General features: G+C 38.5%; 6 protein-coding genes across 7 annotated transcripts; 4 read left to right on the top strand and 2 right to left on the bottom strand.

The window, feature by feature from the left end:
• Positions 1–1819: 1819 nt before the first annotated feature.
• On the top strand, positions 1820–3763 carry LOC131784579 (alpha-crystallin B chain-like). Of its 2 annotated transcripts, none has more exons than XM_059101399.2 (2): positions 1820–1976; positions 2623–3763. In XM_059101399.2, the coding sequence occupies exons 1-2, from the start codon at positions 1936–1938 to the stop codon at positions 3329–3331; spliced, it is 750 nt and encodes a 249-aa protein (XP_058957382.2). In that variant the 5' UTR covers positions 1820–1935; the 3' UTR covers positions 3332–3763. The 2 variants fall into 2 exon arrangements, with proteins under 2 accessions (XP_058957382.2, XP_058957381.2); XM_059101398.2 differs by having other exon boundaries at positions 2617–3757.
• Positions 3764–5603: 1840 nt separating this feature from the next.
• On the top strand, positions 5604–7661 carry LOC131784550 (uncharacterized). Its single transcript, XM_059101372.2, has 2 exons — positions 5604–5727; positions 6023–7661. The coding sequence occupies exons 1-2, from the start codon at positions 5687–5689 to the stop codon at positions 6744–6746; spliced, it is 765 nt and encodes a 254-aa protein (XP_058957355.2). The 5' UTR covers positions 5604–5686; the 3' UTR covers positions 6747–7661.
• A 282-nt stretch (positions 7662–7943) lies between these two features.
• On the top strand, positions 7944–9160 carry LOC131784549 (histamine H2 receptor-like). Its single transcript, XM_059101371.2, has one exon. The coding sequence runs from the start codon at positions 7954–7956 to the stop codon at positions 8866–8868; it is 915 nt and encodes a 304-aa protein (XP_058957354.2). The 5' UTR covers positions 7944–7953; the 3' UTR covers positions 8869–9160.
• Positions 9161–9313: 153 nt separating this feature from the next.
• Positions 9314–15784, bottom strand: LOC131784548 (Golgi resident protein GCP60-like). Its single transcript, XM_059101369.2, has 6 exons — positions 15579–15784; positions 13871–14006; positions 12917–13171; positions 11640–11757; positions 11156–11321; positions 9314–10698 (listed from the first exon to the last, which is right to left on the bottom strand). The coding sequence occupies exons 1-6, from the start codon at positions 15760–15762 to the stop codon at positions 10358–10360; spliced, it is 1200 nt and encodes a 399-aa protein (XP_058957352.2). The 5' UTR covers positions 15763–15784; the 3' UTR covers positions 9314–10357.
• A 742-nt stretch (positions 15785–16526) lies between these two features.
• On the top strand, positions 16527–19535 carry LOC131784540 (trehalase-like). The gene is made up of 2 exons (XM_059101355.2): positions 16527–18250; positions 19155–19535. Exons 1-2 carry the CDS (start codon positions 16532–16534, stop codon positions 19188–19190), a joined length of 1755 nt encoding a protein of 584 aa, XP_058957338.2. The 5' UTR covers positions 16527–16531; the 3' UTR covers positions 19191–19535.
• Positions 19251–23738, bottom strand: LOC131784541 (uncharacterized). Its single transcript, XM_059101356.2, has 6 exons — positions 23699–23738; positions 22111–22777; positions 21588–21716; positions 20993–21103; positions 19895–20370; positions 19251–19427 (listed from the first exon to the last, which is right to left on the bottom strand). Exons 2-6 carry the CDS (start codon positions 22625–22627, stop codon positions 19251–19253), a joined length of 1410 nt encoding a protein of 469 aa, XP_058957339.1. The 5' UTR covers positions 22628–22777; positions 23699–23738.
• Positions 23739–24882: the final 1144 nt, after the last annotated feature.

The following is a 24882-nucleotide window of genomic DNA, read 5'->3' as shown; positions in this document are numbered from 1 at the left end:
CAGTATTTTTCGCCTCTATTTCATTAACAAGTAATCGCAATGGGTCCTCGTAAAATCGAGGATTAATCTCACTTGTGTTTTCAGCAACTTCTGAAAACACGCGTGATATTAATCTTTAATTTTACTCGGCCCCATGCGATTACCTATACAAATCGTTGAGTAAACAGGCTTTGTTTCCATCCAGAAACTCCATTGGAAATGAGGTTAAGCGACAAATCGCGATCATCTATTTAATGGTGTTTAGTCCAAACGAAACCCAACTTTTCACAATAACCTTTGTATCTCTTTGTACCCTGCATACAATCATTTCGGAAACTTCATTCAATATGAAATTTGATAAAGAGCGAACTTCTTTGAATTAGCGATACCAGTCATCCCTTAAAACTGTCAAAGACAATAAGGGTTGGACTAACAATACCATAATGAAATGGAAATTGGAGAAACTTAAACAAGTTACTTTAAACAATGCTCAAAATTAAACGACAAACAACTCATATCTGGCATTTACTAAGTTTATTTTTGTTTGTCACGTACTCGTACTTCTCGAAGATCTTACGTCGAGGTTTGTTTTAGTCAGTCAAAACCAGTTAAGCCGCGCGGTCTCTTGAGTTTCTTGAGCATGGAGGCAGAAGATTTGATCAGTACTTTAGGCTGGTTTCTCCCTGCTGTGGCGATTTCTAGCAATACCCTTGTCATCTATCTGATTGTAGCAAAACAACGTCTTTGCAAGAAACTGTACTGGTTAATTTTGTCTCTGACAACCGCCGATTTTTTTGTTAGGTTTACGTACATATTATTTTAGTTATTTTGGGTTTTTTACAAGAAAAGATCGCTGTTGAAAGTGCAATTTGCATTTTCGCCATTTTGCCTTCATGAGGTTGTAGTTGATTTTGGAATGACTTCAGCTTTTCTCAGCATCTTTTTTGGGAGCATTAATGTTAATTTTATAATTTTGGGTCTCTTTACGTCTTTCAGTTTCCAGAATCAACTCGCTCTTTCCAGTTAAAATTAAAAATATGCTCATTTCCGTCCAGTCACATTGTCTCAGGATAAATTCGTCTTCCGTCATAATTACGAAGTACTGACAAAAACAATAATAATATAAATCGAATAATAATACCATAACGAAATGGAAATTGGAGAAACTTAAGTAAGTTACTTTAAACAATGCTGAAAATTAGACGACAAACAACTTATATCTGGCATTTATTAAGTTTACTTTTGTTTGTCCCGTAATCGTACTTCTCGAGTCGAGGTTTGTTTTAACCAGTCAAAATCAATTAAGCCGCGCGGTCTCTTGAGTTTCCTGAGCATGGAGGCAAAAGATTTAAACAAGAGTTTTGGCTGGTTTCTCCCTGCCGTGGCTATTTCTAGCAATGCCCTTGTCCTCTATCTGATTGTAGCAAAACAACGTCTTTGTAAGAAACCATACTGGTTTATTTTGTCTCTGACAACCGCCGATTTTTTGTTAGGTTTACGTACATATTATTTTCTTTGTTATCGGCTTTTTACAAGAAAAGATTCCTGTTGGACGTGCAATTCGAATGTCCACCACTCTGCATTCACGAGGTTGTTGTTGATTTGGAAATGACTTCAGGTGTTCCCAGCATCTTTTTCGGGCATAATAAAATGTTAATATAACAATTTTAGGTCTCTTTACGTCTTTACGTCTTTCAGTTTCCAGAATCAACACGCTCTTTCCAGTTAAAATTAAAAATATGCTCATTTTCGTCCAGTCACATTGTATCAGGATAAATTCGTCTTCCGTCATAATTACGAAGTACTGACAAAGAGTTTAAATTCAGTGGACATAGATCGTCCAAAGCATATAAAAGGGAAGCTTTGCGGAGCGATCAACAATTTACAAAACTTCCAGAAGTCCTGGAAGAAACAAGAAGTCAAGTATCTACAGAAGAAGTTCAAAAATAAGACAGCATGGCTTTTCCTTTCCCATTTCCGACCTATCAACAATGCAAGTAAGTTTTTAAAAAAATCCATACATAGATATATTTGATAATGCAAGAGGAAATCAAGGAAAAAGTGACCGCTTTCACTGTGGTATAAATTTTCGCAAGGGATTAGCTTAGGTGGAATTTATATTATAACGGACTTTAATCTTTCCATAGAGTTGTGTTCGATTTTCCAGGTAGATTACTTTCGGTAAGAGTACAATTTGACCCATGCACGCCTTACAGTAAAATCTTAGATTATTGTCTATTTCTTAAACTGTACTGCATCCATGTAAAATGTGAATACAATTTCATGAAACTCGGTACAGATTCACTGTTGTGAGGCGGGGGTACCGATCTCGTCAAATACACCTTTTATAAACAAATTAACGCGTCAATTATATTAAAGGAAAACTTCAAATCTCTCTTCTTGTGTACAAGGTGTCATCAAATCCTGAGGTTTTTACCGCAAAAGACATATATTTCAGGAGGGTAACCACGCCTCACGCTGGTTTATAACTTCACGAATCGCGCTCGCCTTTCTGTAAAATTCACGCGTCACATATCAATATTCTGACCTTAATCACATGTCACCTATGAATCCTTTGCCACCCTCACGTAAGTATTTGAGCGTTTCCGATGACTTATTCCTTTCTTTATCTTACAGTTACAGTAATCGAGAGCCTGGATGGTTCGACTTTTTCCACGATCAATGGGGACAGATGGCTTTGGCATATGAACAAGAAGTCGGCTACTGGGGGCACGAACAGTCTAACGAGGGAACGGTAAAGATTGCGTCTCTTCTACTGAGGCACTACAAACCTGAAAACATCGCACTTGAAGTTGATAGCGACAAGGTAACCCTACATGGAAAGCAACGTATAGAGAGAGAAGATGATTTCAACACTTGGGAGTTCAAGAGGGTCTTTCCACTTCCGCAAAATGTCGATCCGACTACTGTCACGTCACGCACTACTCAAGATGGCAGCGTCCTCATCATAGAGGGCTTAAAGCACGTGGAAGAGAAAGAGGATGACGGAAAATTTGAGACCAAGTTGGATGTCAGTGGCTTTAAGCCAGAAGAGATAAAGATTCAGCTGCATGGAAAAGAATTAATTGTCAGTGGAAAACGCACATTAGAAGATGGTAGGGCCAATCGGTCACGTGGCTTCAGTCACCGTGTTCTGCTGCCTGAAGACGTCGTCGTCAGTTCAGTAAGATCACGCTTGTCAAAAGAAGGCCTGCTGATGGTCGAAGCATCACGTGACCCCGCCTTATTGCCGCGCGAGAGAGCGGTTGATGTCCTCCTGGAAACAAATGAATCAGAGGATGAACCGAAGCCCTCCACCAGAGATGAACCAGCAGACACCAAATTAGAGTAGATCGAGTTTGTACGAAAGAGATGACTAATTGATAAATGTTGGTACAGTTGATTAATTCAGACAAGAAAAGTTTCACGAAAATCGTTTTTTATCAAGGTTATAAATGATGCAAATAACATATCTAGTTTGACTTTACATATTTGACAACTTTTGTTAGAATTGTATACTTCAAAGGGAAATAAACAATATGAAAGCATTGTAAATGAAGTTAGCAACATTACAGGGTAATTTAATATTATCAACTGAGGGGCTACCATAAAGAGCTTAAAAGCTGACATTTCAAGCATTAGCCATTCCTCAAAGTGATGGGGTTCAGATTAGGGTCAGTTAATAATAATACCTAACTACCCTGTTATTATTTAGAAACTTACCCCTTTATTCAGTATTAACAGTGCACTTTATTTTCATAAATGTAACTTATTTTTGGCTGTTTCAAAGTTATTTTAGGGAAGGAAATTATGCAATAAATATTTGAAAACATCATAATTGTTTTCTTGGTCTCATCCAGAAAGTCCTACTAAGGGTAAGGCAAAAGAACTTAAATGTGACATTCCACTTAATCTGTCACAGAGACAAGGCATTAAATTTATTTGCTACTGGAAAGCAAGACTTGCTCATATTTCAGCAAGTAATCCATCACAATTTGTTCAAGAAATGACACAGGGAATTTATGTTTGTGTCAAAATCCAACCCAAGTTTTTTGTCTCCCAAAGACCTACAGAATGAAGAAGGAAGTCATTAAGTCATTACCTTGGACAAAATATTTAGCTCCAGTCCTCCCCTATATGATCAGCATTACTAAAAAAAATCCAAATGGATCCACAGAATTTTATTGGAATATTGAAACTTCTCTGAAACTGTCTTAAACAGACCTCAAGTGGCAGCTGTTGAGGGGATAAGCTGTCAGCAAAGCATCTGTATGATCCCAGAAGGATCTTATTGATTCATTCCAATTCAACATTTTATAAATGCTTATTTAACATCGTGCCGCACCCAAAAAATAAAATTATAGTAAAGATTACCAAATCTGTGTGAAACAGAGTTAGCAAAACTCACATTGAAATCAAACTTGGCTATATTTTTATTTTTCATGCTCTTTTGAGTTATTAACCCTTAGACCCCTTTGAGCGACTAGCCTCTAAATTCTCCGAAAATCTCACTCCCCAAATCACACATTTAGGTAGCAAGAATAAATGAAATGATCATACACTAAAGCTCTTGATTGATAAACAAATTCCTCTTGCCAGCACCTTAGGAATTGTACAGAAAACAGTATGGGGAATACGCATATTGATGTTATGGCCACAGATATTGAGTTACCTGTCTTTAATTTGCAATTTTACTGATTGCACAGGTTCAGATATTTCATTGACTTCAAAAGCAAAAATAATGTAATGAAATTTTGAAATTTATCAAAAAGGACCTGACACTCTCAAAAAGTTAGAAAGAATATTCCAGCTTAAATTCTGTGAACATTTTTGACAAGCATGCATTGAATTAATCGAACTGACGGCTGTCCTTGCTGCCGTGCTTTCTTAATAATGAAATACCACAGCATCATAAATAACTTTACATTTTTAATTATCTCACCGCCTAATGTGTAACCCACGCAGCCTGGGAACGTTGTTATACTAAATGTTCATGATGACCTTGCAAAATGGCAAAATTATTGGCAAAAGATTCCATGAGGCGCAGGCGAAATGTCAGCCACCACTTGACCCACAGGCATAAGAGTGTCCTCACCAGGAAAATAATACTATCAGGCACGCCACAATGCCCCAAAACCAAAAGCCTTCATCTCAATGAATCCTTCTACGCCGCCGGTAACCTGAAATAAAGTACGTGGAGCTAAACAGACTCCAGGACAAAGAAGCCACTGACCTTAATACCTTATTCGTTGTTTAGGAGGCGCCGTACAAAATTAACTTATGTTTCTCCAGCCAAAGTTTCTCAAAAGAAAATTTTATGCACTTTTTCGCAGAGAAATTCTTTTGTAATCGTAGCATGATCGACGAAATATTCTTGTTACTTGTCCGCCATATTGCAAAATGACGTCATATGTCTCCCAGTGTCCATTTCGCTCCTGCTAAAAAACTTTCTAGAATTTTCGGGAAATTTCTACCTTGCGCTTGAGCTGCTGAGTCAGAATAAAAAGGCAACCAGTCATTCTTACGAGGCACTGACAAATCCCCTAATTTTAGCAACGATGGATCGTTCTAGAATAAAAGCCACGAGTATATATGGACGCTTTTCGCCGAGTGATCAACAGTTCTTAGGAAGACTTCAGAGATCCTACAAGAAAGAAGTAACTTCAAGCTACAGGAAGCAAAAGAAAAATTTCAACAGAGGAAAAATATGGCTCTCGTTTTCAGATTTCCAGCTTATCATCCGTGCAAGTGAGTTCCTAACTATTTCAATACAAATCTCAGTGTGGATCCTTGGTAAATCTATTTATCTATGCTTGAGTAATGTACCTATCTTCTAACACTAATGAATCATTCAATATCGAGGGAAGTGCCAATATACTTAATTATTATTGTCTGTGAGAGTATTCCTGAAGTTTCGTTGGAGAAGTCGCGGCTACGAATAGATAAGAATAAAATATTTCTACCTGTTTATACACTTAAAAGATGCTCCTTTTTTTTTCTGCGTATGTCATTTTAAAAATTTTGCTTTTCTTCTTTTTTGCAGTTACTACAAAGGAGTGCCTGGAGGTTTCGACTTTTTCCACAATCTGTGGAGAGAGATCGCATTGGCATATGAACAAGATGTCGGCAACCCTTACTGCCGTAAAAGACAGCAACAGTCCCACAAGGGAGCAGTGAAGATCGCTTCTGTCCCACTAAACCAGTACAAACCGGAAGACATCACACTCGAAGTTGATAGCGACAAGGTGACCTTACATGGGCAGCATCGCTCAGAGAGAGAAGATGGATTTGACACAAGCGAGTTCAAGAGAGTCTTTAAACTACCACAAGATATCGATCCAACTACCGTGACGTCACGCACTACCCAAGATGGCGGTGTCCTCGTCGTTGAGGGCTCAAAACGGGTGGAAGAGAAGGAGGATGACGGGAAATTTGAAATTAAGTTGGATGTCAGTGGCTTTAAGCCAGAGGAGATCAAGGTACAGATCCGCGGAAATGAGTTAAGTGTCAGTGGGAAACACAAATCGGAAGATGGCGAGGTTTACCGGTCACGTGATTATAGTCGCCGCATTGTGCTGCCCAATGACGTAGTTCTTGGTTCGGTGTCGTCACGATTGTCAAAGGAAGGCCTGCTGACGATTGAAGCATCACGTGACCCTGCTTTGTTGCCAAGCGAGAGAGCCGTAGACATTACCATGGAGACAGATGAACCAGAGGATGAACCAAAGCCCTCGACCAGCGGTGAAACAGCAGAAACTGAAGAGTAATTCGATCACTTAAGAACGAGAAGACCAAAATGTACCAATCGTGTTTGATTAATTTCAGTACAGTTAATTATTTCATGTAAGGAAAACTAAGCCCTTGACCAGCACTGAAGTAGTAGAAACTTAAAAAGCGCTTATTTGACGTATGACAAAAGTAGCAAAGTAATAGAGGAGAGGTGTGAAGACCTTTGTTCTGTTGAATGAAAAATATAGTCAAAACTGACACAGTTATGTTATGATTAAGTTTTTAATTAAAATGTTTATGATTATAATTGAATTCAAACAAAAACTTTCATATTTAAACATTATTGTACTATTTTTGCAACTTTCATCGGGAGTAATATACTCTGAGCTACTTTTTTTTAGTTGAAAAGATTTAATTGTTTTCTTTTTTTATCTTTTCAATTACTTATCTATCTCTTTATACATGGTATGATAGTAGTATTGTCGTTTAAATTAAGGCTTAAACAAATTGAAGTGAATTAATTCAACAAATTTTTGACACCATCAGCGTAATTCTGTTTTTTGGGTTTATTGCTACAAAACTTAAAAGGAAACCTTTCCTAGATTTTGCAAAGTTGACAAAAAATATAAATCTATAGTCTTAAGATGTTCATACGCCGCCAGGATTGTTTCTCAAACTAGAATATAATGAAACGGGGTGTGCGGTTGAAATAGATGAAGAATTATTTTCAAACGAAATCGAATGTATCAGTTTTTGTTCAAATACAAATCGTTGTGTAAACAGGCTTTGTTTCTACCAAGAAACTCCATTAGGAACGAGGTTAAACGTGAAATCGCGATTGATTTTCATCTATTTCAATGGTGTTTAGTCCAAATAAAGCGAAACTTTTCACAATAAATTGTATCACTTTGTGTGCCATTTACTTTGCATGCAATCATATCAGAAAGTCAATTCAATATGAAATTTAATAAAGAGCGGATTTCTTTGAATTAGCAATACCGGACATCCCTTAAAGCTGTCAAAGACAATAAGAACTGGAATAACAATACCATAATAAAATGGAAATTGGAGAACTTAAACAAGTTACTTCAAACAATGCTGAAAGTTGAACGCCAAACAATCCATATCTAGCATTTATTGAGTTCCTTTTTTTGTCACGTTCTCATACTTATCGAAGATCTCACGTCGAGGTTTTTTTGTGGCCGGTCAGAATTTAAGTCGCGCGGTCTTTTGAGTTTCTTGAGCATGGAGGCAGAAGATTTATACTGGATTTTTGGCTGGTTATTCACTGCCGTGGCGATTTCTGGAAATACCCTCGTCATCTATCTGATTTTAGCGAAACGACATCTTCGCAAGAAACCGAACTGGTTTATTTTGTCGCTAGCAACCGCCGATTTATTTGTAGGGTTTACGTACATTCCTCCGTTTTACGCGTGTAAAGAATGGTTTTCTTGCAGTGAACACGTTTGGTTTGTGAGGAAAACGATTCAATGGTTATTTCTTTACGCGTCTGTATGCAACCTTTTTATATTAACTTTAGATCGTTACATTGCTGTTACATCACCACTAAAACATAAGAGATGCTTGACACTAGGTCGAATCGCCATATTGGCATTGACCGCCTGGTTTATACCGGTAATATTCCGAGTATGCATCTACACCCCAATTTATCTCAAAAACAAGGAGATTGCCTCGAAATATCTTGTTCCTCTGTTTATGGTGATGTTTGAGTTTGTTTTATGCATCGCTCTTCCCTTCTTTACGTTTCGCATGGTTCACATTGTGAGGAATTTGCGAAAGAGCAGAGGAAACTCAGAAAACCTTGAACATTCATCGATTATGGAATTGAGATCTTCTACGATTCGAATTCACGTTAGCGAAGAAAGACGCAGAAATTACAACATCAACGTTGTGGTTTGCGTTGTCATCCTTTTCATTATTTGTTACTCTGTAAATCTTTACACCTCTGTTTGTTCCGTTTTTAATTTGTGCTCGATATCTCAAGAGTTATGGTATATTCGACATTTGTTGTTGATCGCAAATTCTGCCCTAAACCCTGTTGCTTACGCTTTACTCAAGAGAGATATGAAGAGGGCGATTTTAGCTCTGGGACGCTCCAAGTCAAATAATCAAGTCAGTCCGGTATCTGTGGTAAACTGATTTGAATCAAAGATGATTCATCACAGCAAACAGAGGCAAAATTGTGTTACGCTGCAGAGCTGTTCTGAGTTGCACCGCGTGTCCTCGAGGAAGAACAATACATTCTCGCGTGTTTCACCCGCGCGCGGTGTCGTTTACGTATGCCATCTACAGTGTGTTACGCATTCTCGTCCCCAGAGCCGCTCGTCTTCATCTTGAGTTGAAACCAAGTGACTGAAAGAGGACTAGAAAAGGAATGGATGTTGCGCGAGCCCAGAAAAGTGGGTCGATCAGAAGTCGTCCTCTTTGTTGCCAGCAGAGCACAGGGAAGGAAAGGGAATATAGGGCAGGGAGGGGAAAGGAATGGGGGGGGGGGGGGGGGCAGGGGCGAGTGGGTACAAAACGGACAAGGAAAGTTTTGGGATGAAAAGCTACTTTGTCTTATAAGTTATGAGACAGAAGTGAGAAATATTTTATCATTTATTAAATCTGAAGCTTCTTTTTATTTATGATTAAGGATTCAGTTGAACAGTCATCAATAAACAAGATATCGCACCAAACCTAATATCAATTGCGAGAAAGTTGAGGCAATTTCTGTACCAGACCCCTAACGACACGAAACCTGACTGAAGTTACCTTCGTATATCTCTCTCCCTCTCTTTCCTCCTTTTTTATTCAACTTATATTTTCCAATCCTTTTTTCCTTTCAATAAGATTTTATCAAGCAACCTGCAGAGAAGCCACATCATCATTGGTGCGTCGTGAATATTGCGACTCCTTCAATGCGAAACCTCGTCATGAGACAGTGGCCCACCTTATATTCTAAGAATCAAAAACCGAGATTTTCTCTTCTTTTCGAGAAAGCTCTTCTCTTAATCTGTTATTTTAAAGGATTACGAGTAGTTTAAAAAAAAAAAAAAACACAACAACAAAAACAGACAAACAAGCAAACAAAAAAATGGCGCTGTTTTAACCTTAATCATAGGTTCATGTTTCTTCTTTCGCCCTGATACCAGGTTACATATTTCTATACTTTTAATCCAAAATAATCACCTCATGTGCTAATCAGATTTTCAAAAATCAAAACTTTCTCTCCTTGTTGTAGGTTTTTAGTAGGGAAACAAGACAATAATTTCAAAATAATTGAAAAAAAAAAAAAAAAAAAACAGAAGAATTTTCGACCCCTATTGTTTCATCAAAAACTTGCAAAAGCTCTACGAGAGTTTGTCGTCTCCTTTGACTGCTATTCCTAATGGACTTCATTCCCAAAACATGAAACACTGTATAAATAACTATACAATTTTCTGTTTCATAACACACATCGACCGACACTCATCACAAAAACGTGACGGAAGGTTGAATTAATTCGAACCTAATTTAAGCGTAACGTGATATATTATAAAGGTTATAATTTGAGACACTCTTCAAAATGTTCTCGCTTTGTGAAATTAGTTACCGTTGTGAGCTTCGTTCAGCGTCTCTCGCGAAAGTGTCTGTCTCCATCCCTGCATTATCGAGTGTAGTAAACTCGGTAATACAAAGTCTTTGACCTGAACAGTGAATATGAATTATCAAACTTGAGAAGATACACGCCGCGGCCTGGATATAAGTGACTTCCAATAATCACTTCCTCGTTACAAGGCCTCCGTACGACAGGCAGTACTTCGTCTACTCTTGGTTTGGGGGGACTGGACTCGTTTTCAGCCGATTTATCCTCTTCTCCGAATTCCTCGTCATCAGATTCGTTCACCGCGACGGTGATGTTCTTGGTTTGCGGTTGCGACCATTCAAAGCTGACTCCAAAGCCTAAATCGTAGAATTCAGTGGCAAATTCCCAAAATACACATGTTCCTAAGAATGAAGGGTAACAAACAGTATTTTTGAGCCGATAAGTGTTAAAATAGTGGAGTTTTCGACGTAGTAAACTGGATAAAACTGCAAGATGCAGGGCCACTTATTTACATCTCCTCGTACTTTGTACTTTGTACTTCAAAGTACTGAAGTACTTAGCTCAGCTGACAGACTATCTTTGAACCCAGATCAAAATTTTTGACACGAGTCGATCGAGTTTCATTTAAACTCGTTTAACTTGCCAGTACTAGTAAATAGCCAAATTTTGTATCTTAAAATTCAACTTTAAACAACAGAGGTCAGGTCAAGGCTCTGGGGAAAGAACCATAGAGTTTGTATAAAAAAGTAAGAGTTTGTGTGGCTCATTCCTTAGAGCCTCATTTTGACGTCTCTTGTTTGATACTCAATTTCAACACATTGAAATTAGGCTGATGTAGGACAGTTGTCCTGCACTTACCCCCTTCATGTGTAGGTACACGAACTGTCATCGTCTCCCCACGTCCAACAACTAACACAGAAGTAGGATCAGACTTGAGATGCTGAATAAACTCTTGGACTTTTGGACGCGTCCATAATGAAGGGGGTGCTATCCTTGGGGTGCCATTCACTGCCATTGTCTTGGGCTTGACAACAAAGAGCATATATCATGATTCACATGAAAATAAAAATGTCTACCAATAATTGGGCTAATAACATTTTGACCTGTATCTTTCTGTCTAGTTTACACTTCAGATGCAATGGGAAAGTCAAGTTACCAGTGTTGTCATCAGAGCACAAAAAAGACCTGGCAAAATCCCATCCCGATTTGTTGAGCATGATGTGAATTGGAGTACATCTACTCTCCCTCTCTGAGATGTAAGTCCATTGCAATTTACAGTACAGAAAATTTGCATCCTGATGTTTGGGTGTTAAAGATTAAAACTGCAACTTAGCTGATCTACCTGTTGATCTGGTGTCTGTTGTTGTTGATATTGCTGCTGCTTATTCAACATTTGTTGTTGCTGTTGTTGTAAGAGTTGTTCCTCTTGCTGCTGCCTCAGAATAATTTCTTGTTTTCTCCTGAATGTGATGGAAGTAAATTAACTTTTACCCAGTAGGTATTTCTGTATATTGGACACATACTAGATACTTCTTGCATATCAACTTGAAATGCACCCATACTGACACAATTCATGTACTCCATACTAATGCAACGACTTCACTGCATTATAATGTTAGTATCAACTATACTGGATGTTAAGTTTTGCCCTGGGATAAGTTTTGTTGGTCAGATTTTCCAATAAAGAGCACTCTTATCAATAGAAGAGAGAACAACACCACCACAAGTGTGGAACAAAGTCCAATAAATCCTCTAAAAATGATTCAAACCTAAGCCAGTTCCAATTTCACACTAGAAAGCTCTACCAACCAAGCTCAAGAAAACTGGCAGCTGGCCTACATGTAGTTCAAATTAGAAAGGGTAACAACATTTCAAGCAAATAATCATCTCATTTTTAAACACAGTTTGCCATGATAGCAACTTGCTATAATCACCTCATGCAAGGTGATTATAGCAAGATATGATGTAATCCTCAACCAATAAGAGCATGCCCATCTTCCAAAAATCACCACAGCGATTAAACTAATGAAATTTACATGTATTATAACTCTCAGCTAGTAAGTGTTCTATGATTGGTTAATTTAGCAGGCCATATTTCACTGTACCGCCTGCTACATTAAAAATGTTGTTTAAACTGAAATCTTTCCCCTCTATTTGAACCCAGAGATATGATAAATATCTTACTAACCTACATGTACTTCTCTCAGTTAGTACTGTAAGTTACAGAACCACCTTTTTTCAGTTGAGATTCACACATTCTGAGTGGACCTTGCACTCAGTTAACAAGAGGTATGTAAAATTCACACACCAAATAGAATTATAAAATAATTCAAATAGTGCGTGTGCTCTGATTGGCCATAAAACCATGTGTGTATGTAAACAAAGTTTTTTTTCCTCTTTCATTAGTTATTTTATAAAAGAAATGTAAAATGGTTTCCTTGTTTACATAGCCTGATGTAAACACATGGAAGGTTGGGAGAACACTCAATAACCTGGAAATTACTCCGCTTTGCGGTTTCCTATGCTTCTCTTGTGTTCCCCCAACCTCCCTCATCTTTACATCAGGCTATGTAAACACGGAAACCATTTTACATTTCTTCAACATTAACCCCTGTGTACCTTTCCTCCTCTTCTTCTTCAGCTTTTCTCCTCATTTCCTCTTCCAACAGTCTCTGCCTCTCTCTCTCAGCAGCTTCCTCTGCTTCCCTTCGCAGTCTTTCCTCTTCTTCCTTTCTCATTCTTTCCTTTTCTTCTTTTTCTTTTTGTTGTGCTTCCATCCAAGGAGCTAACTCAGGTGAACATGTCCCTAGTAATGTACAGAACTTCTTCATGGCTTCTCTAGGCTCCATGTTACCGAGGCTCTCCCATGCTCTCCTGATGAAGAGAAAACAATAAACGTAAGAAAAATTAGTCGTGCTAATTTAGCATCAAAACCAGTGACAAGGGTTGAAATTGAAGCCATAAACCGAAGGCATAGAAGAAAGACAGTAAATTCCATTTAACACCTCAATTTCCACAACTGAAATATCCTCATATGTGTCATTATACGGGAATGTGATGAGAATAAACAAACTTATCGGCTTCAGTAGTTATCAACCAAGGAGGAGGTGCTAGTGCCAAAAAACAAATTGTCTACCAAATCAAAGCTTAGACATTCCATATCTTAAATTCTTGAATCTGCCGCTGAAGAGGGTATATTATTGATTCAAGAACAAATGGTGGCTTAACCCTTTAATTCTTAAGATCTAATTGGTAATTCTCCCCTCCAGCTGCTACACACATCCTTGTAAATTGGTTATGAGAACTTGGTGTTAGATGAAGACAACAGCTTCTACCTGATAAGTTTGAATATTCTCATTAGCTGTTTGCTGGATAATGTAAGGATATTATAGGGAGAAGTTTCATGTTGATCACTTCTAGGAGTTAAAGGGTTAAAAGGGATAATTACATGGAAATAAGAGACTGATGTAAACTTCAATGCTTCACTATAATAGCCAGATTTTATTTCTTCGTTTATCCTTTATCTATTCATTCATTCAGTTATTTATTTGGTTATTCAATTAACATCTTTACCTCCTGTCGTTGCCAATAACATCAAAATATCCTACATCTGGGTACTTTTCAGGGTCAAAAGTTCCACTTGAAACTTGTTTCCAGTATGCAGTCAGCTGAACTTTGTCATCATAAGTAAGCTTTATTATTTGCTTTTCTGCAGAGTGAGAAATAAATCAAATGCACCAATGGAAATGCATGTACAAGTTGCACTAAACTAATCTTGAACACTCAATTTAGTCTTGGATTCACAGTGACACAGTCATACAAACAATTTGATTGGCTCTAACTCATGATCTGTTGGAGGACAGACAAATAAATGCTGTTCCCATTAACCCTTTACACCCTAACATCAGTATCCACATTCTCTCTACTCTTCTCTACACATTCCCTTTAGTACTGACAAGGAGAATTTGTGGAACAATCAAAGCTTCCTTAGGTGGTAATCATTTCCTTTATTTTTGTGATCTTAATGAATGATTCAGCCATATTACTGTAAGGAGAAATTAGATGCTGGTCACTCTCAGGGTTTAAAGTGTTAACAACATTTTTCTTTTTATCATATATATCAAATTAATTCTATGTTGCCATGAGTCTGTACAGTAATACAGTTGAACTTGTATTGAGCGGTCACCCATGGAGAATGGCAGGGTGATCCCTTAATACAGGTTAACAGCTTATGCAGGTTCCACAGAATAGGGGTAAATTATGAAAGAAAATTTAAAAAATTGCATAACGCCATAATTGACCATTACATGTACAAAAGTTCCTTTAAAAATACCACTAAGATTGATTTTGGAAGATAAAAATACATTTAATTTAACTTGAAAGATAATTCTCAGTTTAATTAGAATGGTTCGGCTTGAAGTGATCCTTCAATGCAGGTGGAGGACAATACAAACAGGCCTTTGGGACTCATTAAAGAGTAACTGACACTGTTACGTAGAGGTGAAAATTACAGTTATAAGGGGTAACAATTTCAGGACTTTGAAAACCAACTGCTTGAAATAGGGTGACCACTTAATTTAGTGCTGCTTAATACAGGTCTGACTATAGATCACAAAAGATGTAAAAACCTGGTAAGAACATCAGTGACACATTCGCCAGTAACTTATGTGCCCCTTTTTTGTTCTTACCACATTTCAATGTCATGTGTGATCAATTACTAAACAGACAAACTGCAACATGGAATCTATTTGTGTTCTATTTGTGGGAAATGACGAAACCAGCTGTGATGAATGCTGGGGAGTACAATCACAAAAAGATCTCCCTCTGATATGCAAAACAGTGACAAAATACAATACTCCAAGTCCTTAAAGGCTCTAAGGAATTTTCCCAGAGCTCTCTCAAGGACAACAAAATCCTGAAAAAATTTCGCCAAATTTAGATGATTTCAAATTACAAGAAGCAAAAACTTAGAATTAAATGAAAAAAAAATCTATGCAGCCCTCCAAGGTTGATTACCTTTGTCTGGTAAGTGAAGGGACACGAATAAAGTAATTTCAAATTAAAAGATGTACAAGCTAGCTTCCGCAAACTTAAAAGAATTTAGATAAATGGCACTTTAATGGAACAAAAACTAGCAATTGTGTAAATAAACTACTTCATCAAGGTAATTATCGCGAAAAAAAAAGCAGAATGGGTTATAAGAAAATCAGAGCAACCTAAACAAATACAAAATGTATAAGAATTTACAGATATGCAGAGATGAACTGCGCAACTGGCATACCTTTGTGATAATACTGTAGGCAAAGTTTGTAGTATTCCGGTAAGGAAAATCCATAATTATACGGTAGTTCTTTTTCTCCTGTTTCTGAAGCTCCTTCGGTCTCCCCAGAAGCGTTTTGGTCGTCAGTAATGGTTAAATCATGAGAACTTTCCACAATATCGTTATTACCCTCGCCTTCCGCCATATTGCCACGAGTACGAACCAATAACATGGAAGCACGCATGCTCGGATTTTTGTCAAACCGGAAGTCAAGTAGCAACAGGAAACGAATAAAACATCAGCTTTTTGATGACAGTTAGTAATAGTTTCCTCATTTTGGCGATGGCCTGCTTTTCTTTTGCAGTGGAAGCCGCTATTCATACAGTTTTAAATGTTTCTGAGAATATGCTCCTCTTTTCTAACAGAATCAGGAAAAAAGGTAAATCAAAGCTTTACCCTGTCAGATTGAGAGGCATTTCTGCTAATCACTGGCTTTGCTAAATGCGTCTTTAAAATGACATCTCAAGCGAAAACAACTTGCTAATATAAAAAGTGGTAAAATCACGGAAAGGGGATGGAAAGTGGGAAAATTTACCCGGTGTCTACACTGTCTTTACATGTCACGAGTTTTCATGAATATTGTAACTAAATCAATTCCAAAATAGTTTGGTTAACTAAAATCAAAGCATTTTTCATGTGCCATACGACTTTTGACCTCCGCTTTTCAGATGTCGGCCTTTCTTTATTACGGAATAAAATAATACCTTATCACAATTTTTGAGTAAAGGAAATGACTGATGCGGTACAACTCATGGTCAAAGACCGCTACAAGAGCGAACAGGTTGCACAACTGATCGCATGATCATATGTATTGTGTAGAGTCACGCAAGGAAACCAAAGAGGTGAAAGATTACATTACAAAACCTGTTGCTGTTGTATTTCTCAGAAATATAACAGCAACCACAGCTGTCACGATGGAGGCGTGGGGCTTTATTCTTCAGCTCTCTTTTCTAGCCCTTAGTATGAAGGGAATTAATGCCGAGAAACCTGCTTGCAACAGCGAGATATTCTGCCGCGGCGATCTTCTTCACACCGTTCAAATGGCTCGTATTTTTAACGACTCCAAGACGTTTGTTGATATGAGACTCCAGAGTGACGAAGCGGACGTTTTGCAGGCATTCAAGGCTCTTGGACCATCGGCTAACATATCGAAAGAACAAGTGATCAAGTTTGTGAATGAAAATTTTCATCTCGTAGGACATGATTTGCAACAGTGGACTCCACTCGACTGGCGAGAAAATCCCGCTTTTATTGATCACATAAAGGACAAGAACTTGAAGACCTTTGCATCGAAGCTCAATGAGTTATGGAAGAAGCTGGGAAGAAAGATAACTGACGAAGCGCGAATGAACCCCGCGCGATCTTCTTTGATTTTAGTGGCAAATCCATTTGTTGTTCCTGGTGGTAGATTTCGAGAATATTATTACTGGGACTCGTACTGGGTTGTAAATGGTTTACTCGTTTGCGGCATGAAAGACACTGTCAAAGGAATGATTGACAACTTCATTCAGCTGGTTAACACCTTCGGGTTTGTTCCAAATGGGGGTCGCATTTACTACACAAATCGAAGCCAGCCTCCATTTCTAATCCCAATTGTGGGCCTTTACCTCAACAAAACTGGCGATGTAGACTATGTGAAGTCCATTTTGAATGCCCTGGAGAAAGAATACACATTTTGGAGGAAAAATCGCACTGTTGAAGTTGAATTGTCTTCTGGAAAATATAAGCTGTCCATCTACGCTGCAAACATGAATACCCCAAGACCGGAGTCTTATTATGAAGATATTCACACTGCTCAAGAAGTACCTGAAGACGCCAGATCAACTCTGTTCCAAGACATAGCATCCGCTGCCGAGAGTGGCTGGGATTTCTCGACCCGATGGTTTAACCATACTGATTACAAGAGGGGGTCCCTCAGTAGTACCCGGACAAGGCAGATCATACCCACAGATTTGAACAGTATTCTCTATGCTTGCGAGAATCTACTAGAAAAGTTCTTTCGTATGACCGGAAACACTGCTAAAGCAGATGAGTATAAAAGCTTCTCAGAGGCCCGTGCAGCTGCTATAGAAGCTGTATTATGGGACGAAAAGGGACTATGGCTTGACTACGATCGGCAATTGAAGAAAAGAAGGGGTGATTTTTATGCGTCAAGCGTGGTTCCACTCTGGGCTGGGGTTATTCGGGGCAACATTACAAGAGAGATGATAGTTCTGAGGACGCTCAAGAGACTTAGAGTCCTCGATTACCCTGGGGGTCTCCCCACCTCGTTGTTCTCATCAGGTCAGCAATGGGATTTTCCAAATGCATGGCCACCCTTGCAACATATGCTTATTGCAGGTCTTGCAGAATCAAACGGCGAAGGGATGAAACAGGAAGCCTTGAATTTCGCTCAGAAGTGGATCACTACCAACTACAAGGCGTGGCGTGCTACCAGTCATATGTTTGAGAAATTCAACGTGAGCGTTCAAGGTGCCCCAGGGGGTGGGGGTGAGTATGATATTCAAGTCGGGTTTGGTTGGACCAATGGAGTCATTCTAGACCTGCTACAACGATACCCAGACGAGTTGGTCAGCGGACAAGCGCACACAACACTTGTTAGAAATCCACCACCAAAAGCCAGCGGATATCTGGTAGCGGCAACCAACACCTTTCTTATTTGCAGTATTATTTTGATAGTATTTGGAATCTAGTCTCGTACCCACGCGGTTACACGGTAGGATCTGGGTATGATACGAGATTATTTAGAAACTAAGGTACCTCTGTCACACCTCAATTTTTCCTGACGTGACAATTGTCACGCAAGAGTCATAATACAGGCTTCGTAGACAATTAGATAGACTTTCAAACCTCATTTAACATACTCGTTCCATATCAAACGATTATGTCAATTACAACGGTATTTAGCATTTTTGTTACATTGTGGTTTAGAAGTGTAAACTTATTAGGGTCAGGTTTCAATAATAAAGGGGAGGGTAGGGTAGGGGATAGTCGCTGGGATGGAGGAAACCCTCGAGTGACCGAGTCGGGATTGGTTTATTTCTAAATTTGATAGATTGAGAACTTCTGTGCCTGTTTTATGGACCAATCAAATTATGATGTAGAGCAATAGTAAAAGCTATTGGATTTCTTTCGATACAGTTGAAAAAAGCTCTACCTATCTTTCTCTTTTAACTTCGGGTTGACGAACGTACCCTGGTCATGTAGAGGGTGCAAGAAATTCCAGAAAAATAATTCAAATGAGAAGTTTGCTCTTAATTTACATGCGTAAACATTCATGTCACAGAGTAAACTGACCATGATTTCTAGAAATGAATCACTAGGAAAAATTTAGGGCTAAAAACATTTATGAATGTACCCCATATGGAACTGCTTGACACTTTACTCTTTAACTTTGACCTTCGAATCGGATTAAGTAAAAAGTCAAGATGAAATCGTCATCACTGTTTTTTTTGTTTGTTTATTTGTTTGTTTTATTCACAATAGGCTTCTCCCTTTTTGTAATCCATCTTGTTCTTGTTCCTTTTCCTTTTGAAGTGTCTTGTGTCGACTAATCGGACCTTGTTTATGTGACTAAATCTCCTGCCATGTTATGGTGTCTGGATTGTGTGACGTTTCCACTGTAGCAGAGCGCTACGTCTGGAAAAATCTCTCCACTGCTTCAGCTGCGGGATAAAACACTAGTTCATTGAAATGCACACCATCCAGAGTCCCTTTCGGGTAGGAGCTTGAAACGGGGTAAACATCGAGAACTAAGAAACCAGCCTTGCACATCGCCCAATTCGCGTAAGCATTGAATAGTTGTATTCTCTAAACAAGATAAAAATAAAGTGTAAGAATCATCTCAACTCAAATAGAGGTAACTTTTACCAGACTATTTATTTATTTATCTCCTAATTTATTTAGTCTTGAAGAGAATTTTAGTGGCTACGCCTTTTTTGACTTGATGGTTTGAAAAAATAATTATAGTTATTACACTAATACAATTAAAATTAATATCATCAATATTTAAATATTTTCTTTTAAACTAATCACTATTGGCATGTGTGCATTAGCCTGTTCTAGGCGTTCAGCTGATAAAACGAAGCGAAACAGTGAACGGCGCGATACCAGCGGAGGAGTGAAAAAACGACGGAGTTTTGGTCACGTCTGGTACCCGACCCAAACCTCTCTCGTCCACGACATTAGCGCTGTTTACTATCGCGCTTCGTTTTATTAACTGAACGCCTGGAACATGCTTATGTGCAAAAGGGTGTGTCCGCTATCAATAAAACTACCTGATCGGAGTGAAAACGTCGAAAACAGCCACTGTACAGCTCTCGTTGGTCATGAATGGCAGTAGTGCTCTTCCATATAACAGTTCCCCTATAATAACGTTTTAACACGCTAATAAATCCATTAATTACTTTTTGATAATTGTAAAAACTCGCGCTCTTCAATAGGTGCACACCCGCATTCAGAATAAGGGCACTGTCTTGGTCCATGTCAGAGCGCGTGACTACGTTTTGTAGCTCGTAAAGGATCCTGGGAATGTTGATAGGCTTCCTGCCAAACATCAAGTTCATTTCTTCTTTAGCACTCTGTGTTAATACATACACCCATAGCATCGTATGATAGCAGGCTCGGAAGACTTGCCAGCAAAGCGGCCGTTTTAGAAGAGACTCGTAAAAGTAGCGATTGAGAGAATCGCCATAGACCCACAATATTCCTCGGCCTTGTTGGTGTCCAGATCTCCCGAGGCTTGCAGTGAAGCCTGAGGACGTGGTCGTGAAAATAACGATTTTTAAAACATCACAAAATTTGTTGGGCTTAAAGATGGCGACTTATTTTGCTGCACAGTCGAACTTCTCCAAAACAGACGCCAAAGTAGTGGAGGGAAATTTCCGTAATGGAGAGCTGCCCGAATTACCTACGTTGCCACGGTGTTTTGCAAAAAACAAAAAAGCAAGTATGCGCATCTGAATGTATTGATATGAAGTACTTAAACGTGGTCTTACTGAAAAAGGAAACGTTGTACAACGCAACTCCCTGATGTGTTTTTCTTCCAACGTCTTTTTCATACTGGAACGCTTTTCTCGAATAACATCTTGAATGTTATATTTTGGATTAATATCAGTATCTGCGCAACTACCCACCTACCCCTCCCCTAACCCAACATTAACCTTAACTTGTTATCAATAGAGTGTTGTTGGGTTAGGAGAAGGGTAGGTGGGCAGTTGCCCAGATACTGATATTGATCCAATCTTTTCTTACTTTTTCTCGTTTGCAGGGTCTACATTTTTCCCGTTTTCACCCATTATCAGAGGATGGAAGACCTAGGAAAAGAGTTTGTATGATGCTAAAACTGTTAACAAAAGAATCGTCAGAACACCTGCCTGTTTGATATGGCCTCCACTGTTCACCGATCCATGACCCATATCCGTCAACTAAAAGATTACATTTCTCTTTGCAGGCTGTTTGGCTTACTTTTTTAAATGCATTGATCTCTGACAAAAAAAAGTAGCGAGACGATTTGTGTATGAGGTGTTCTATCTCACAGAAATGTTCACTCTTTGATTTTTGACTCTAACACAGAATGTGAACGGGAGATACTGACACAAACTGCGTTTTTCATCGGGCAAACATTATGTACCCGCAGATAATTGTTTTGCAAGCCTATCCTGTTCCTGAAAAGAAAGATACCCCAATGAATTAAAACTTTTAGCCTGAAGGAACACAATTTTGTCTATGTTTGCATTTGCGTTACCAAAACATCTGTAGAAAATTTTTTTATCAAAATTCGTATTTTGCGCCAGAAATAACGAGGCGTCTTGACGAGAAGAGGTTGCTCTAAGGGTACCCCTTACGCTATATATTTATTGTAGATCATGCTGCCATATCCTGAACCAAAGTATCAAACAAAAATTCGAATATCTTTTGCAATCCCTTTTAAATCATCCTCATGGTTACACAATCAATACGTTATCTCACCCTTGGCTATGATCGTTGAAGGTGAGGGAATAGTGAAAGTAATTTGTTCGCCTCCTAGTCGCCCCTGCAAGAAATCATGCGTTCTGTTACCCAGGCTCCCATGTGGCTGGAATGAACCGTGTCGACAGCCTGGGGAGAGAGACATACACTGAGGTTTGGAATTGTGTTTGTCAGATTGTGCACTATTAATTTTTTGTAAAACTCAGTTTCGGGAACAATCAACTTTGGATCACGGAGTCCACCATAATCCCTGAATCAATTCAATGGGAACATATTTTTTGACAGGGTTGGCGATCTATCTACCTTGAGCATGAAATTAGATATTAGCGCGAGGATGACTTGTTAGTGACTCTGCTCATTACAGATTCATTTTCAAATGTTAAGCACCCACCATCCTACAAGTATTTATGAACTTAGACTACTTTTTATCAATGTATCATAGATCTAACGAGGATTCGAACATGGGTTATAATTTTAGAGCGCCAATACCTTTTATTTTGGATATCGTTGTGTTTCTTATTACCTCTCATAAACCAATCCACTGGTGGATCTTTGAATCCCTTGCATAGCGAATAATCCAATGTTATCTCCGCCCTGTACAGCCCAGGCTCTTCTGGCAAAAACATAGCTTCGTATACTCCGTTGTTTTTGTCGTACACCGTAGCTGCCATGTTGGAAGGTCCCCGAATGTCAACGCGCCAAGAATCCCCACCGATTGTTTTATTTTCGTTTTTCACTGAAACTGACTGAATGTAAATCTTGCTGAAGAATCCTGCAGGTTTAATATCCAATTGTTTGACATAACTTTTGCTAGCTCTTGTTTGAAGCTTTTTGTCCAGCGGTTTTGCATCCCAAGACACCTGTGTTAAGCAATGACCAATCAAATTTTTCCATTCGTACCTGTGCATGCGCATTTGGCACCAGGCAAACTTGAAATCGATCACATTTTTTCTGTAGTTTAGCCTTTCATTTTTGAAGTGTTTTTCAGCGTCAAAGCATGTTATAAAACTTATGAAGATGAGTATAAATAGTGTTGTCATTGTGCAAGATAGGCAATGCCGAGGCAAGAGTCATTTCCAAGATCCTTGTCGCGTGCGTTTACACCAAAACGGGAGCCATCGATTTCAGAAAGCCGAAATATCTCAGGTCTTTATCTCTAATGCAGTCCTCAGAAACAACTTCAGAGATATCTACAAAACAAAGGGTACAATTTTTTCACATTTCGTTCTCTTGTTGCAATACATTTCAAATATCAATTTTGAGCCTCCTTGATTAAAAACTGACCAGCTCTTCTCAAAGAGAACATGGGGCTTTTCAACTCATTTTTTTTTCAAATATGGTTTAATTCTAAATGGCTCTCAGTATTTTATCATTTGAATTCCAATTTTTTTTTCCCGTGGACACATGTTCTATTCTCCAAATTAAGAAATTCTCATGGCTGAGCAAAGAAAGGATAGGAAGAAAATACCTAAATTTATTTGCAAAGCCTCAAAAGTTGCAGGTGATCAACTGGAAACTGTTAACGAAAAGTAATGACATATAAAATAAATTACAAATTCTTCAGAGTTACATGGGGAATAATGCATGACATAGTGTTTTGAGGGTTCACAAATCGATCTTAGTTTGGGCGGGGAAAATAAGATACTGACGAACTAACAAACTTGTTTGCTTGCTTGAACTCACAGTCTCCTTAAACCTTTTACCATTTGATTGATTTTTCAATATCAACTGAGGTAAATGTCGCATATCTCATTTCTAACGGTAATTCAAACACTTTAATGCAGAATTTATCGTCATAACACCAACAAGAAATAAATAGCGGCGGGTGTTTATTCAACAACGTACCTTCCATCTTGAAAACACAAATATGTTAGTTTTTTTTCTGTGCAAATATGTAGTGCAATATCATAAACAACCTATTGATATTGTTATCCGTATAACAACTCTTAACACAATTGAAACGAGTTTTATTCAAAATATTTGCCGTGCTCTTCACGGTAGACGTAAAAATCGCTGAGATTATAACGAACATTGAAATCATTATCACAGAACCCCATCAGGGGCTTGATTCAGTTCATGCTAAGTTATAAGTTAAATTAGTGGATACTTACAACTATTCAACAATGGTCCAAGAAATCTGAACTGTGGTGTGGTTGATGTTTGTTGTACATAGACTTGTTTAGGATAAAAGCGTTGTTAAAAAGAGGTTATCCATCTTATCTTATTTATTATTTCTCATGAGTAGCACACGCGAACAATACATCACATGCAAATTTGTGACACGGAACAGGTCAAACTTCAACCCATTCCTCACAGGTAACAAAAGTTTTCTTCTTCACTGATTTCCGCGCCGTTTTGATAGGGCCTGGTATTTACTCTCTCTTTACTATTTTGGCAAAAACAACTCTCTTGAATCTGTGTTGCATCGTTCACTTCGTCACCTGAGTCAGGAGTTGTATTCTATTTTTCAAAAAAATGTATGATTCTCTTGAGGAAGGGTACGATTTCCCACAATTTTTCCGCGCAGAAAACTCGTTAAAAATAGAATGAAGACTGTCAAAATGTCTAAAAAAGATAATAACTAGACTATAACGCACAGCACATTGCATGTATTCGGAAAAAAATCTTTTCAGCAACATGAGTGGCAATTTACAAAGCCAAGCAGTGCGGTTTTATGCAATCGAGCAATTTTCGGTCAAGTGTTGGGAAAACATTCCCGGATTGATTTGGTGTTGCTTTACTTCGCTGTTATTGGTCCGAAAAACTCGCGCCACTCTATCAACCAATCGGATTCAAAAATGAACCAAGTCTCGACTTGGTCAGTCGCGTTTTCCCGCGCTCCAAACTACTCTTCATTGGTTCCTTGTAATATTTTCGTTTCCTTTGATTGGGACAGAATGGCGTTCACGTTCGCGTACGGTCCTCCAGCAGATCATAAGCAAACATCAATCAATGTGTTTGTGCAATTTAACCGTGGTGTCATCCGCCATTTTGAATTGTTATGCTGTAGTTTTGCTCCCAGATTCCCGGTTCCCTGTCCTTCGTCCTTCGTTCCCCGTTCCAAATTTCAAAAACATCTCTTCTGTAGCTACATAACACCGAGGGAAGGCTCAATTAGTTCAGACTTACCATGTCGGCAGAAAGAACGTTTGAAATTGCTGGAAACTACACAGATAACCACGTGAAAACCAAGAAACTCTTCTGCCATTTGAGCGGTCGTTCTGGTTACAGGTACGGCCAAGGGACTGGTTCTAGAAAAGTAACCAATCACACCCCTCGCAAGAATAGAAGCAAA

This window comes from Pocillopora verrucosa, chromosome 7 (assembly GCF_036669915.1).
Source record: "Pocillopora verrucosa isolate sample1 chromosome 7, ASM3666991v2, whole genome shotgun sequence".
Lineage (NCBI taxonomy): Eukaryota > Metazoa > Cnidaria > Anthozoa > Scleractinia > Pocilloporidae > Pocillopora > Pocillopora verrucosa.
The sequence above is the reverse complement of the archived record's forward strand: the minus strand, read 5'-3'. Positions and strand labels throughout refer to the sequence as shown.